The sequence below is a fragment of the Hyla sarda genome, chromosome 1 (assembly GCF_029499605.1).
Source record: "Hyla sarda isolate aHylSar1 chromosome 1, aHylSar1.hap1, whole genome shotgun sequence".
Taxonomy (NCBI): domain Eukaryota; kingdom Metazoa; phylum Chordata; class Amphibia; order Anura; family Hylidae; genus Hyla; species Hyla sarda.
Window position 1 is genome coordinate 60,875,883 of NC_079189.1, and position 13,432 is coordinate 60,889,314.

Consider the following 13,432-nt stretch of genomic DNA (forward strand, 5'->3'; position numbering starts at 1 on the left):
AAAATTCTTAATCCTTCCAGTATTTATTAGTGGCTGTATGTTCCAGAGGAAGTTCTTTTCTTTTTGGATTTCTTTTTTGTCATGACCACAGTGCTCTCGGCTGAGACCTCTGTCCATGCAAGGAACTGTCAAGAGCAGCATTTGCTATGGGGATTTTCTCCTGCTCTAGACAGTTCCTTGCATGGACAGAGGTGTCAGCAGAGAGCAGTGTGGTCGTGACAGAAAAGAAATCCAAAAATAAAAGAATTTCCTCTGTAGTATACAGCAGCTGATAAGTACTGGAAGGAATAAGATTTTTTTAATTGAAGTCATTTACAAATCTATTTAACTTTCTGGCATCAGTACCCCTTTAACCCCTTAACGACGCAGGACGTATATTTACGTCCTGCGCCGGCTCCCGCGATATGAAGCGGGATCGCGCCGCGATCCTGCATCATATCGCGTCGGTCCCGGCGCTCATCAACGGCCGGGACCCGCGGCTAATACCACACATCGCCGATCGTGGCGATGTGCGGTATTAACCCTTTAGAAGCGGCAGTCAAAGCTGACCGCCGCTTCTAAAGTGAAACTGAAAGTGACCCGGCTGCTCAGTCGGGCTGTTCGGGACCGCCGCGGTGAAATCGCGGCGTCCCGAACAGCTGACCGGACACTGGGAGGGCCGTTACCTGCCTCCTCGGTGTCCGATCGACGAATGACTGCTCCGTGCCTGAGATCCAGGCAGGAGCAGTCAAGCGCCGATAATGCTGATCACAGGCGTGTTAATACACGCCAGTGATCGGCATGAGAGATCAGTGTGTGCAGTGTTATAGGTCCCTATGGGACCTATAACACTGCAAAAAAAATGTTAAAAAAAAGTGTTAATAAAGGTCATTTAACCCCTTCCCTAAGAAAAGTTTGAATCACCCCCCTTTTCCCATAAAAAAAATAAAACAGTGTAAAGAAAAATAAAAATAAACATATGTGGTATCGCCGCGTGCGTAAATGTCCGAACTATAAAAATATATAATTAATTAAACTGCACGGTCAATGGCGTGCACACAAAAAATTTCCAAAGTCCAAAAAAGCGTATTTTGGTCACTTTTTATACCATTAAAAAAATGAATAAAAAGTGATCAAAAATTCCGATCAAAACAAAAATCATACTGATAAAAACTTCAGATCACGGCGCAAAAAACGAGTCCTCATACCGCCCTGTACATGGAAAAATAAAAAAGTTATAGGGGTCAGAAGATGACATTTTTAAACGTATAAATTTTCCTGCATGTAGTTATGATTCTTTCCAGAAGTGCGACAAAATCAAACCTATATAAGTAGGGTATCATTTTAACCGTATGGACCTACAGAATAATGATAAGGTGTAATTTTTACCGAAATATGCACTGCGTAAAAACGGAAGCCCCCAAAAGTTACAAAATGGCATTTTTTTTCGATTTTGTCGCACAATGATTTTTTTTTCCATTTCGCCGTGCATTTTTGGGTAAAATGACTAATGTCACTGCAAAGTAGAATTGGCAATGCAAAAAATAAGCCATAATATGGATTTGTAGGTGGAAAATTGAAAGGGTTATAATTTTTAAAATGTAAGGAGGAAAAAACTAAAGTGCAAAAATGGAAAAACCCTGAGTCCTTAAGGGGTTAAGGAGACACCAGTATTTTATATGGCACATGGTAAATAGGGACCAGGTTACAGATTTTGCATTGGGGTCCAGGAGCCTTCAGTTAGACTACTGTGGTGCTTATACTGTATAGCACAATATGAGTGAGTAATAATGAGTTTATAAGTAAAAACAAAAGACTTACCTTCCTAAGGTATTAACCATTGGTATCACAATTAGAGCCCCTACAAGACCTCCAATAGCAAATATCGATACAGTAACAGACCACATTATTGATATTGTGTTGCTGCTCATGGTGTAGTTGTACCTCGAGGACCAGCTCTCATTATATAGTTGTCTTATGTACTATAAATAAAACAAATTAAAATATTGTATTATAAAGGGTTTAACAAAAATCGCTTTTTGAGATATTCAGTCAAAGCTGGTTCTCATAGTTATCCATATTTTGTGGCCCACTGTCAAGTGTAATGTGAACTAGCACCATATAAACAGTCATGCACCGTAGTAATTTATCTATAGAATCCATTGCACTAAATTATACTCCTCAACGTCAAAATTGCAACACCAAGAACATGCCGTGAAGTTAGGCAAAAAGAGGAAATAGCAGGTGTGGCTAAGATCTGCAAATGATCAAAGCTTTAAGCACCTAGCTCCAATCTGTAGCATGTGGCATATGAAAGGCAGATCAAATGTTAATTTTTTTAGCCACATGAAACCTCAGAAATTGGATGAAGTCAGTTCACGTATGACTGTGTGATGCCTTCTGTTCGTCCACTTGCCAGTTATTACCACATATTGTAAACAGAGAGGGACATAATTGAATGAACTTGAACATACTACTCTGGCAGATTGCTATGTGTATATGGCCAAGTTGTCAGTCTTGTTTAATGTTGTGTGTCCCAGTAGTTGGAAGACTAAGGCAAACCGAAATGGCAGCAAACAATATCTACATAAGCCATAAAATAGGTCATTGGAGGAAATTGGGCAACAAGCCAGATGTCTAGCTACAGGTGTTCCATCAGCATGGCATTACCACAGTGGTTCCCAACCTTTTTCGGCTCGGGGCACCCCTCACAAAAAACTTTTTCGTGGGGAATCCCTACTGAATAATATTTGACGCGCAACAAAAAGTGGGTAAAATAAAGCAATACATATCACACACACACACATATATATATATATATATATATATATATATATATATATATATCTGTTAGCTATGTAGCTTACAGTGTAGCCATATAGCTATATGCAGGACTCACAGGTGATGTCTTCTCTAATTGGAGTCGTTCACTTTTCTTCTTCTTCTCCATCTGGCCAAGACCGTCATGATAGTTTCTTCCAGTCACAACTCTTCACGACAGAACCTTAAATTTTTTCCCACAAATACCTTCAGTCTCACACACAAAGTGCCTCCAGCCACCTCACACAGTGCCTCCAGCAGCCTCACACACACAATGCCTCCAGTCTCACACACACAATGCCTCCAGCAGCCCCACACACACAATGCCTCCAGTCTCACACACACAATGCCTCCAGCAGCCTCACACATGCACCCAATGCCTCCAGCAGCCTCACACATGCACCCAATGCCTCCAGCAGCCTCACACATGCACACAATGCCCCCATTAGCCTCATACATGCACACAATACCCCCCAGCAGTGTCACACATGCACACAATGCCCGTCAGCAGCCTCACACATGCACACAATGTCCCCCAGCAGCCTCACACATGCACTCAATGTCCCCAGCAGCCTTATACATGCACACAATGCTCCAAGCAGCCTCACACGCACAATGCCCCCCCAGAAGCCTCACACATGCACACAATGCCCCCAGCAGCCTCAAACATGCACACAATGCCCCCAGAAGCCTCACACATGCACACAATGCCCCCAGCAGCCTCACACATGCACACAATGCCCCCAGCAGCCTTACACATGCACACAATGCCCCCAGCAGCCTTACACATGCACATGCACACAATGCCCCCAGCAGCCTCACACATGCACACAATGCCCCCAACAGCCTTACACATGCACACAATGCCCCCAGCAGCCTCACACATGTACACAATGCCCCCAGCAGCCTTATACATGCACACAATGTCCCCAGCAGCCTGACACATGCACACGATGCCCCCAGCAGCCTCACACATGCACACAATGCCCCCAGCAGCCTCATACACACACACACACACACAGTGCTTCCAGCAGCCTCACACACACACAGTGCCTCCTGCAGCCTCACACATTCACACAGTGCCCCCAGCAGCCTCACACATGCACACAGTGCCTCCAGCAGCCTGCCACATGCACACAGTGCCCCCAGCAACCTCACACGTGCACACAATGCCCTCAGCAGCCTCACACATACACACAGTGCCCCCAACAACCTCACACACAATACCTCCAGCATTCCCCCAAATGCCTCAAACCTCTCTCCCCACCCACACACAATATTTCCAGCCCCCTTCTCACACACAATGCCTCCAGCCTCTCCCACACACAAATACCTCCAACCTCTCAAATGCCTCCAGCCTTTCATCCACCCCATTGCCTCCAGCCTCTCGCCCACCCCTATTGCCTCCAAACACCCACCCACCACTATTGCCTCCAGACTCCCAGCCACCCACCACAATTGCCTTCATACTCCCCTGTTGCCTCCAGACTCCCAGCCATCCACCCACTCACACCTTTTGCCTTCAGCCTCCCACCCAATTGGCTCCAGCCACCCATCCATGTTGCTTCCAGCCTCCTGGCTACCAGTGCCATTGTCTTCTCCCCCCCTACCATTGCTTCCATTCACCCACCCATCTACAGTGCCACTGCCTCCATTCACCCACAGCCACCCACTGCTTCCATTCACCCCCCTTTCTCCTGCCTCCATTCACCCCACTGCTCCTGCTTCCATTCACCCCACCGCTCCTGCCCCTCCTTCCATTCACCCCTTGCTCCTGCCCCTCCTTCCATTCAGCCCCCTCCTTCTGCTTCCATTCACTACCTGCCCTTGCTTCCATTCACCCCCCTGCTCCTGCCCTTGCTTCCATTCACTCCACTGCTCCTGCCCCTGCTCCCATTCACCTCCCTGCTCCTGCCCCTGCTTCCATTCACCCCACCTCTCCTGTGCCTGCTTTCAATCAACCCCCCCCCCCCCCCCCCCCGATTTCATTTAAACACCTCTTCTGTTTTCTGCATTGCGCCCACTGCCCCATAGTGTCATTTATTATATTGAGTTGTATTCCTGTGATAGGTTGTGTTGAATTATGTGCTGTACCCTTAAGTGAATGCTGCAGAGTTACCAGGTGACCCTGACACCCCAATGAGAGACCCCCAACATTGGCCTTTATATAGTGTAGTGGGAGGAGCTGTTCAATCTAAGTAGAGTCTAAGTTCTGTAAAGTCTAGTGAAGAGCTGCGGTTCAGTGCAGTTCAGTAAAGTCTAGTCAGTGTTCAGTGTGAAAGGAGTCTAAGAGTTGAAGAGCTGAGGAACAAAGTGAGGAAACATGAAGAAAAGCTTAAAGTCTGCAACCATGCCAATCTCAGGAAAACCAAAGCACAGGTAAGAGTCAAAGCCTGGTGTTAAGCACAAACTTGGGGAGAATAATAATCTACAGTCAGACAGCACAAAGTCTCTAAATCCGGCATTGGCTGCTATAATCAATAATCTGCATTTTCACCTACTACAAGTCTCAGCAAGTTGACAGGCTCCCTGAATTACATTCTGCACTTTCCTCTGCACTTAAGTCTGTACTGTCATGGATTTACCAATTTCTGCAACAGTAAATATAGTTATCCATAACCTTGCATCATTATCATTGTCCCCGAGTTTGACCCAGGAGAAGAAATCTCATGCTCGGACCATGTAGGTTAACAGTGTCCTGGCGTCACGAAAAATAAAGGATCAATGTATACTCTAGTCAGGCCCCTCTAGTCTCCATGACAGGTACACTAACAGCTTGGTGTAGGATATTTTGTTTTCATTTTTCATTACTTTCATATAATCACTATGTCTATTGATCCTTTAATTTTATGAATCAACAATCCTTCTTTGTTTTGCAATTTTTTTTTCTCACTAGAGACTTAAAAGGACTGTCAGGTAGTGAACTAATCGATATTTTCAAACACCCCGTGTCGTAAATGTGTCAATTGCCCTCAAAGGCAAAAATGTGTAAGTGTCTTCTTAATAAGCTCCAGAGAGTGAGGGTCACATGAGAAGACAGCTCTGGCTCCAAATGTCTTATGATAGATCCAAGGTATTGACAATCTGTACTCCCTGAGATGATATCAAACTGGGACCTACATGTTTTCAGCTTTCAAGGTCAGCAAGCACATTGTATAATTTATTATTCCAGACAGGCAGAGCAGCATGTGTATGGTTGGTGTTTTGAGACCATGTCAGGGCAGTTTGGTTTTTAACCTAGCAGCAACAGCATCATCATGAAGGATTGACAGCTGCATATTGTTATGTCCGGGATTTCTACGTATACGGCATAACAGTAGCCAAGCCATGATAGATGTTCTGGTAGAATAATGTGGTTTGTGTAGAAAGATGATGGGTTGTGTTTCCCAAGGATAGAAATGTTTAATGTATAAATTGCTATCTTGCTGTTAGGCATTGACCTCCATTCAAGAGAACTTCAGTGTTGTCCAGGTTCAGTTTAAGGCAGATGAAATTCATTGATTCTTGTAGTTCAGCTAAGCGGGAAAATATAGCTGGAAATGGGTCATTGACTCCAGGCTTAATGGAAAGGCATAGTTGGGTATCATAAGTAACCATATACCTCAAGGGAAATACCAGGGTTACTGGTACATGATGGATAGATGTAAATATTAGCATAAGCGAGCATGTTTCAATTACTAGATTTTATTATATTAAAACTTGAATATGCATGGAAGTTGCACCTCCTGTCACAGGGCCCTTGTGGCAGGAATAAATGCACAACAATATTAATAATAACAGTATGAGAATGGAAATATAATAAAATGGCATAAAATTGGGCACTATTACATTAAAGGGGTTATCCAGGAAAAAACTTTTTTTATATATATCAACTGGCTCCAGAAAGTTAAACAGATTTGTAAATTACTTCTATTAAAAAAAATCTTAATCCTTTCAGTACTTATGAGGTTCTGAAGTTGAGTTGTTCTTTTCTGTCTAAGTGCTCTCTGATGACACATGTCTCGGGAACCGCCCAGTTTAGAAGAAAATCCCCATTGCAAACCTCTTCTAAACTGGGCGGTTCCTGAGACAGGTGTCATCAGAGAGCACTTAGACAGAAAATAACAACTCAACTTCAGAAGCTCAAAAAAGGATTGAGATTTTTTTAATAGAAGTAATTTACAAATCTGTTTAACTTTCTGGAGCCAGTTGATATATAAAAAAAAGTTTTTTCCTGGATAACCCCTTTAAATCCAGCATATAGAAGGGACAGTCGTGTATATAATTTACTTGGTATACAGTCCATATGATGTGGTCTCCCCTGTATATGATGTCACCAAGTGTCTGCTGATGTTACCTGCGAGGTCAGACGCCTGATGTGGAATAGTTGTGCTGAGAACTCGATCATGCACGCTGGATGGAAAGCGCTGGCGGGCGCTGCTGCGGTTGGTCTGTATGCACCGAACCTGATGAATACCGCAGCTTGTTGAGACAGTTGGAGCTGTACAGACCGTGAGATGCGCGGGCAGGCGCTGATGATCTGGCTGGGTCCTGTAGCAGCGGCACATGGGGAGATGGAATCACCCAACAGAGTCCTCATGGCTAGGCGTCTGACGTCAGCAGTGTTCTGATGGTTTCTGGATATTTTCAGGTGCTGTCCCAAAAGATGGACATCTGGACTGGTTGAGTGGATATCTTTGCTGAATAATATTAGTGTAGTAAAGTGTCCATAAATAAGAATTCTAGACGCATTTCAGGGTACTTATGAACATAAAACAACCCTTTCCTCAGTAGATATATTCATAAATTAAATAAAAGTCCTTTTTTATATGCATGGTCTTAGTTTACACAGATGATACAAATGAAACAAATGGTCACATTGTAAAATATAATTTCAGAAATTGATTTTTAGGACTGGTCTTATATGTTTTAGGTCTCCATACACTTTGTGTAACTGTGGGGAGATGGATCTCCACCAGTGATGATCACATATAAATAAGTCGCTACTTTAATCAGATGTGTATATATATATATATATATATATATATATATATATATATATATATATACATATATATATATTTTAACAGGGATAAAAAAGAAAATAGAATTGATATAGAAGAATAGAAAAATAAAATACTGGATATGAAAAATAAATGAAAGTAAAAATAAAAATAAAATAAAAATACAATTAAAGGGGTACTCCGGTGGCCAATGTGTTTTTTTCAGTTTCTACTTACCCTTACAGGTGAGTTTTTTTTGCTATCACTGGTCTCGTGCTTGCTCTTTGTCTTTCTTTTCCTTTCTTTGCACAAGTGTGTCCATGTAGTGTAGCATCTATTTTGGTTTTGCCTTTGCTTCAGAAAATACAGCTCCCAGCATGCCTTGTAGCCTGTCTCCTCTTTCAGTGCCCTGCCCAACTTGTTTTGCGCTGCTGCCCAGCCCTGTTTGTGGGCACCTTTTTTTTTTCTTTCCCCTTTAGCACGCCCTTTCCCCGCCCTGCTCATTAGTATAGTCCTCCCACCCTCACTGTCAGCTTCTCACCCCACAGTCCCCACATCAGGGAATGAATGAATTGTCAGCAGGGGGAACTAATCGAATGTGACCCACAGGCGCTGCTCTGCTTCCTGCAACCATTGCAGGAGGGAAAAAAAACAGCAACGCCTGCAGCACTGACATCTCTTGTCCTCAACAGTGAACAAACATGGCCGTGAGTGTGGACGACAATCAAAAGCAACCAGAAAAACTACTGAACTTCCCTCACAGAAAAGAGGTCAGTATAAAACAGATGTGCTGTGGACAGCTGTATAACATGTGAATTACAAAAGTGCTAAACTCGCTGCAAACACACTAGCCATAAAACTGTGGTACCGGAGTACTCCTTTAAAATTAAAATAAAGATAATCAAAATAAAATTAAAATAAAAAATCTAAATAAACGTGAGAATACAAATAAAATTAAAAAAAGAAAATATTTTTATTTTATTTGTATGCTCACATTTATATTTATTAATTTTTTTTAATCTTTATTCTTATTTTAAGTGTATTTTTAATGTATTTTATGTTTATTTTTATTTTTACTTTTATTTATTTTTCAGATCCAGTATTTTATTTTTCTATTCTTCTATATCAATTGGATTTTCATTTTTCATCCCTGTTAATACATAGCTGGATTTAATGTAGTAGTGCCCAATTTTATGCCATTTTGTTATATCTCCATTCTCATACTGTTATTATTAATATTGTAAGACTAAATAGCAGCAGATGGCTGGCACTGGTCCTGTGTAGTTAAGCACTTCAATCCACGGTACAGCCTAGCGATTAGGTTCGGTTCCAGGCCCTCTTCCCGTCACACCCTGGTGCTACTACCCGCAGAGAAGAAGCAACTTCTATTTAAACACAAGGAAAGAGAAGCGGGGGCACTCACGTATCGGTGATCAGGTAACAGGCTTCTTTATTTCAACGGTGCAGGTACAATCGTGCAATAGCGGGGCGTCAGGATAGCGGCTATCGTCTCCTGACGCCCCGCTTTTGCACGATTGTACCTGCACCGTTGAAATAAAGAAACCTGTTACCTGATCACCGATACGTGAGTGCCCCCGCTTCTCTTTCCTTGTATTATTAATATTGTTCTGCTTTTATTCCTGCCACAAGGGCCATGTGACAGGAGGTGCAATTTCTATACATATTCAAGTTTTAATATAATAAAATCTAGCAATTGAAGCACGCTCTATTATACTAATCTTTACATCTATCCATCATGTACCAGTAACCCTGGTATTTCCCTTGAGGTATATGGTTACTTTTGTTTCACTATATATTCCATTTAACACCTACGGTATAGGTGTAATACCATTACATACCTCGGAAAATTAATTGTGAGCTGCACTATCCAAATTTTCTATAGTTGGGCATCATCCACATAGCAGTGGTATGCAGGACCATAGGGGGAGATTCATCAAAACCTGTGTAGGGTAAGAGTAGTGCAGTTGCCAATAGCAACCAATCAGATCAAGTCTTCAATTTGTAAAAGACCTCTGAAAAATAAAAGAAGCAATCTGATTGGTGTACTGGGCAATGTTTCCTCTGCCCAGCTTTTAATAAATGTCCCCAATACTTAAAGGGAACTTGTCACCATGAAAATAATATGTATTCTATTGCCATCATGTTATAGAGAAGAATGAGCTGAGCAGATTTATATATATTGAAGAAAAAACTGAAAAAACTCCAGCTCACCAAATGTTGCGTCTTGGATAGGAATAAACTTCACAGCAGGGAGTGCAGGAGGGAACGCTGAGACATATCCTCAGCTTGACAGCAGACAACAGTACAGGGTCGTCCAGCTCCACAAAAAAAGTTTAATTAAAAATACATATTTATTGACTTCTTAGTTAAAATCCCAACATGGAAAAACTAAATGTAGTCAAAAGGTGCGATAAAACCTTACGCCAACGGGTTCTTCATCATGGTTCAAATGCTGCTGCTTTGCTTAACACTTATATACTAAATAAAGAAAGCTTCACTTCACACTTCAACTTCAAACACAGAGCTTCCATGGGGAAGGGAATTGAATCACCAGGTAGCCATCATAATGGATATTGCCACAAGGACTCAGGAACTTGAATGTGTTAAATTACCAGTCAGAACAGTGTCTTATAACACAATTGCGATAAGTATGAAACGGAATAAAATTCAGTTGTGCACACATACCGGTATAGTGCAAGTTGTAAACAAATGTAGATCTAATAAATAAATGATAGATCAGTTTTGCAGTTCATGCGAGCAGGGAAGCGAGTATCAAGGCATAATATCCAAAATGCTTCTCTTAAAAAGAGAGTGTGGTACCAATCCCCACCCCTCCATGGGGGATTGACACATTCAGTGCCAGTTATTTCAATGTTGGAGACATCACCACCATTCATTTTCTTAATGTGTTTGGTTAGACCAGAAACCAAATGTGAAGAGAAAAATGCACTGTCTGAATGGGGCAAGTGCTCATAGATTCGCCTTTTTAACTTACGGGTGGTAAAACCCACGTATTGAATATTGGATGTTTTACAAAGTTGCAAGATAATTGACATGAGAGGTGTCACAATATATAAAAGATTTAATTGGGAAGCTCTTCTGCAAAGATTTAAACATATTAGTTTTGAACATTAATGGACATAAACTGCACTTCGATCTAGAGCACTTGTAGCACCCCACAGTGCGTAACCACATGTCATTATTGTTTTTCCTCTGATAATCACTTGGGGACAACTTGTTCCATAGTGACTGTCCCTTTCTCGCCACAATATGTACACCTTCCCATAACATATTGTTTAAAATATCAATTTCATACAATACTGGAAGGTGTTTTTTTATGATAGATTTAATCTGAGTAAATTCTGAACTGTATCTGGTGGAAAACGCCACCTTGGGTGATCTATTGTCACCTCTCCTGGATCCATGCTCATTCAAAAGAGTTGCAATTCTTTGAATCAGCAATTTTCTTGCCCCTATTCAAAACAGCTTTAGAATAACCTTTGCTCTGTAATCTTTTATCAATGTCCACAACTGTATTTTTGTACATGGCATTAAGAGGCTCTCTTAGCTCTTATGTACTCACCTACAGGGAGCTTTCGAGTGGCATGGATATCTATATAATGGCCGTACCATTTGATCCTAGATCTGAATGGATTGGTGGCCGCATATAGATGACTCTCCTCCCAGAACGACATGTACAAATTAGCAAGGATTGGTGAAAATTATTAGCCCATTGGCAATTTTCACCAAATGTTGCTAAATTTGTACATGTCGTTCTGCGAGAAGAGTCATCTATATGTGGCCCCCAATCCATTCAGATCTAGGATCAAATAGTATGGCCGTTATATAGATGACCTCCTCCTAGTTTGGTCAGGTTCTCAAGATGAAACATATGATTATTTGCAGTATATTAATTGTAACCATAAGTATTTGAAATTTACATTAGAATAGGGAGGCATTGAAATTAATTTCCTTGATGTACATTTATGTACAATGATCTCAAAAAGATTGATACCTGTCTATTTAGGAAACCTACATCAGGAAATAGCATATTATGTGCTGAAAGCTGTCTTCCACTCCATTTCACTTTAAATCTCCCTGTAGGTGAGTACATACGAGCTCAGAGAGCCTTTCCCGATAATGTACAAAAATACAGTTGTGGACATTGATAAAAGATTACTGTAACACCTGCGTCCTGGCCGAGGCTGGGATTTTGCTTATGCCCTGCTGCCGGCGGGGCTGGGATTCGCATTGGGGGACCTGCTTGCATGTGAATCCCAGCCTCCCAGTCTCGGCGCGCGCACCCCCACCTCCTTTCACTTAAAGGACCAGTGCTCAATTAATCAAGTGTCTACATCTGTCCCCTGTCCTTAAATATCAGCTCCTCCTTTGTTTCCCTGCCAGATCTTTGGTTACCTTTTGAAATAGTGAAAGTCTGTGTCCCTGTCACCGTGTACCTGTTGCTTGCTACCTTTCCTCCCCTGCACCTGTGCTACCTACCCTGTCCTACTGTCATCTTGCCACGTCCTGCCAGTCTCCTTCTGTGCCTCGTCACCTCCCAGCTACCTGTATGGATGAGTCGTGCCAAGGGTAGAGACCTGGATGCCGCCTGCCGCAGCAAGACCATCCCGCTTTGCGGCGGGCTCTGGTGAAAGCCAGCGGCACCTTAGACTACGCTCCCTGGCACGGCTCACGTCATCATCCACACAGGCCAGAGCATCCACCACCTGCCGTGAGCTGATACAGTAAGATTTCTGATTTTTCCACCATCGTGGCTCAACAGTTGCAGCAGTTAGCCAGTCAGGCGCAACAACTGATTCAACTCTCATCCATGGTACAACAGCTTCTTGCTGCTCAGCAGCAACAAGAGCAACAGCAGCAGCCACCTGTCCCTGAGCCTCCTCCTGTGTTTGCAGCTTCTCCCAGGACCTGGCTTCGTTTGTCCTTGCCTTCTAAGTATGACGGAGATCACAAGCTGTGTATAGGCTTTGTGACACAGTGTTCTATCCGTGCTAAACTGGCGTTTGTGTTCAGTCTACTGTCTGGAAAAGCTTTGGTCTGGGCTACTCCTCTTTGGGATCGTAGAGATCTGGTCTCCTTGAACCTGTCAGCCTTCCTTGCAGAATTCCGCAATGCATTTGAAGAACCCGCGCGAGCCTCCTCTGCCGAGACGGCTCTACTGAACTTCTGCCAAGGGAACTCCTCCTTTGGCGACTGAGCGGTTCAGTTCCAAACTCTTGCCTCTGAACTTTCTTGGAACAATGAGGCCCTGCGTGCTACTTTTAAAAAAGGACTTTCCTCTCGAATCAAGGATGCTCTCCCTGCACGAGATTCTCTGGCTTACCTAAGCAAACTAGCCACCCGAATTGATGTGTGTTTTGCCGAGAGGCAGGAAGAACTTACTTTGAAAAAAGAACCTGCCCAAACACGGCGTTTACCTCGTTTGACCCCCGTGTTCCAACATCAACCCCTACTCTCTACTTTGCCTCTTGCCGAAGAGGCTATGGAAGTGGACTGTTTTCACTTAACGCAGCAGGAAAAATCCCGTCGACGCAATGAAAATTTGTGCCTATATTGTGCCAGTCCGGAGCATTTTCTCAAAGACTGTTCTATACGTCCTTCGCGCCCGG

At 42.8% G+C, this 13,432-nt stretch overlaps 1 protein-coding gene across 1 annotated transcript in view; it reads right to left on the minus strand.

Moving 5' to 3' along the window:
- SLC2A9 (solute carrier family 2 member 9) overlaps positions 1 to 12,401 on the minus strand; it is a 337,817-nt gene extending 325,416 nt beyond the window's left edge. Inside the window, exons 1-2 of the mRNA XM_056555146.1 lie at positions 12,303 to 12,401; positions 1,801 to 1,961 (exon numbers count right to left, since the gene is read on the minus strand). Coding sequence (XP_056411121.1) covers positions 1,801 to 1,910 — 110 coding nt within the window. The 5' untranslated portion in view covers positions 1,911 to 1,961; positions 12,303 to 12,401. The remainder of the gene's footprint in view (positions 1 to 1,800; positions 1,962 to 12,302) is intronic.
- Between the last annotated feature and the right edge of the window lie 1,031 nt (positions 12,402 to 13,432).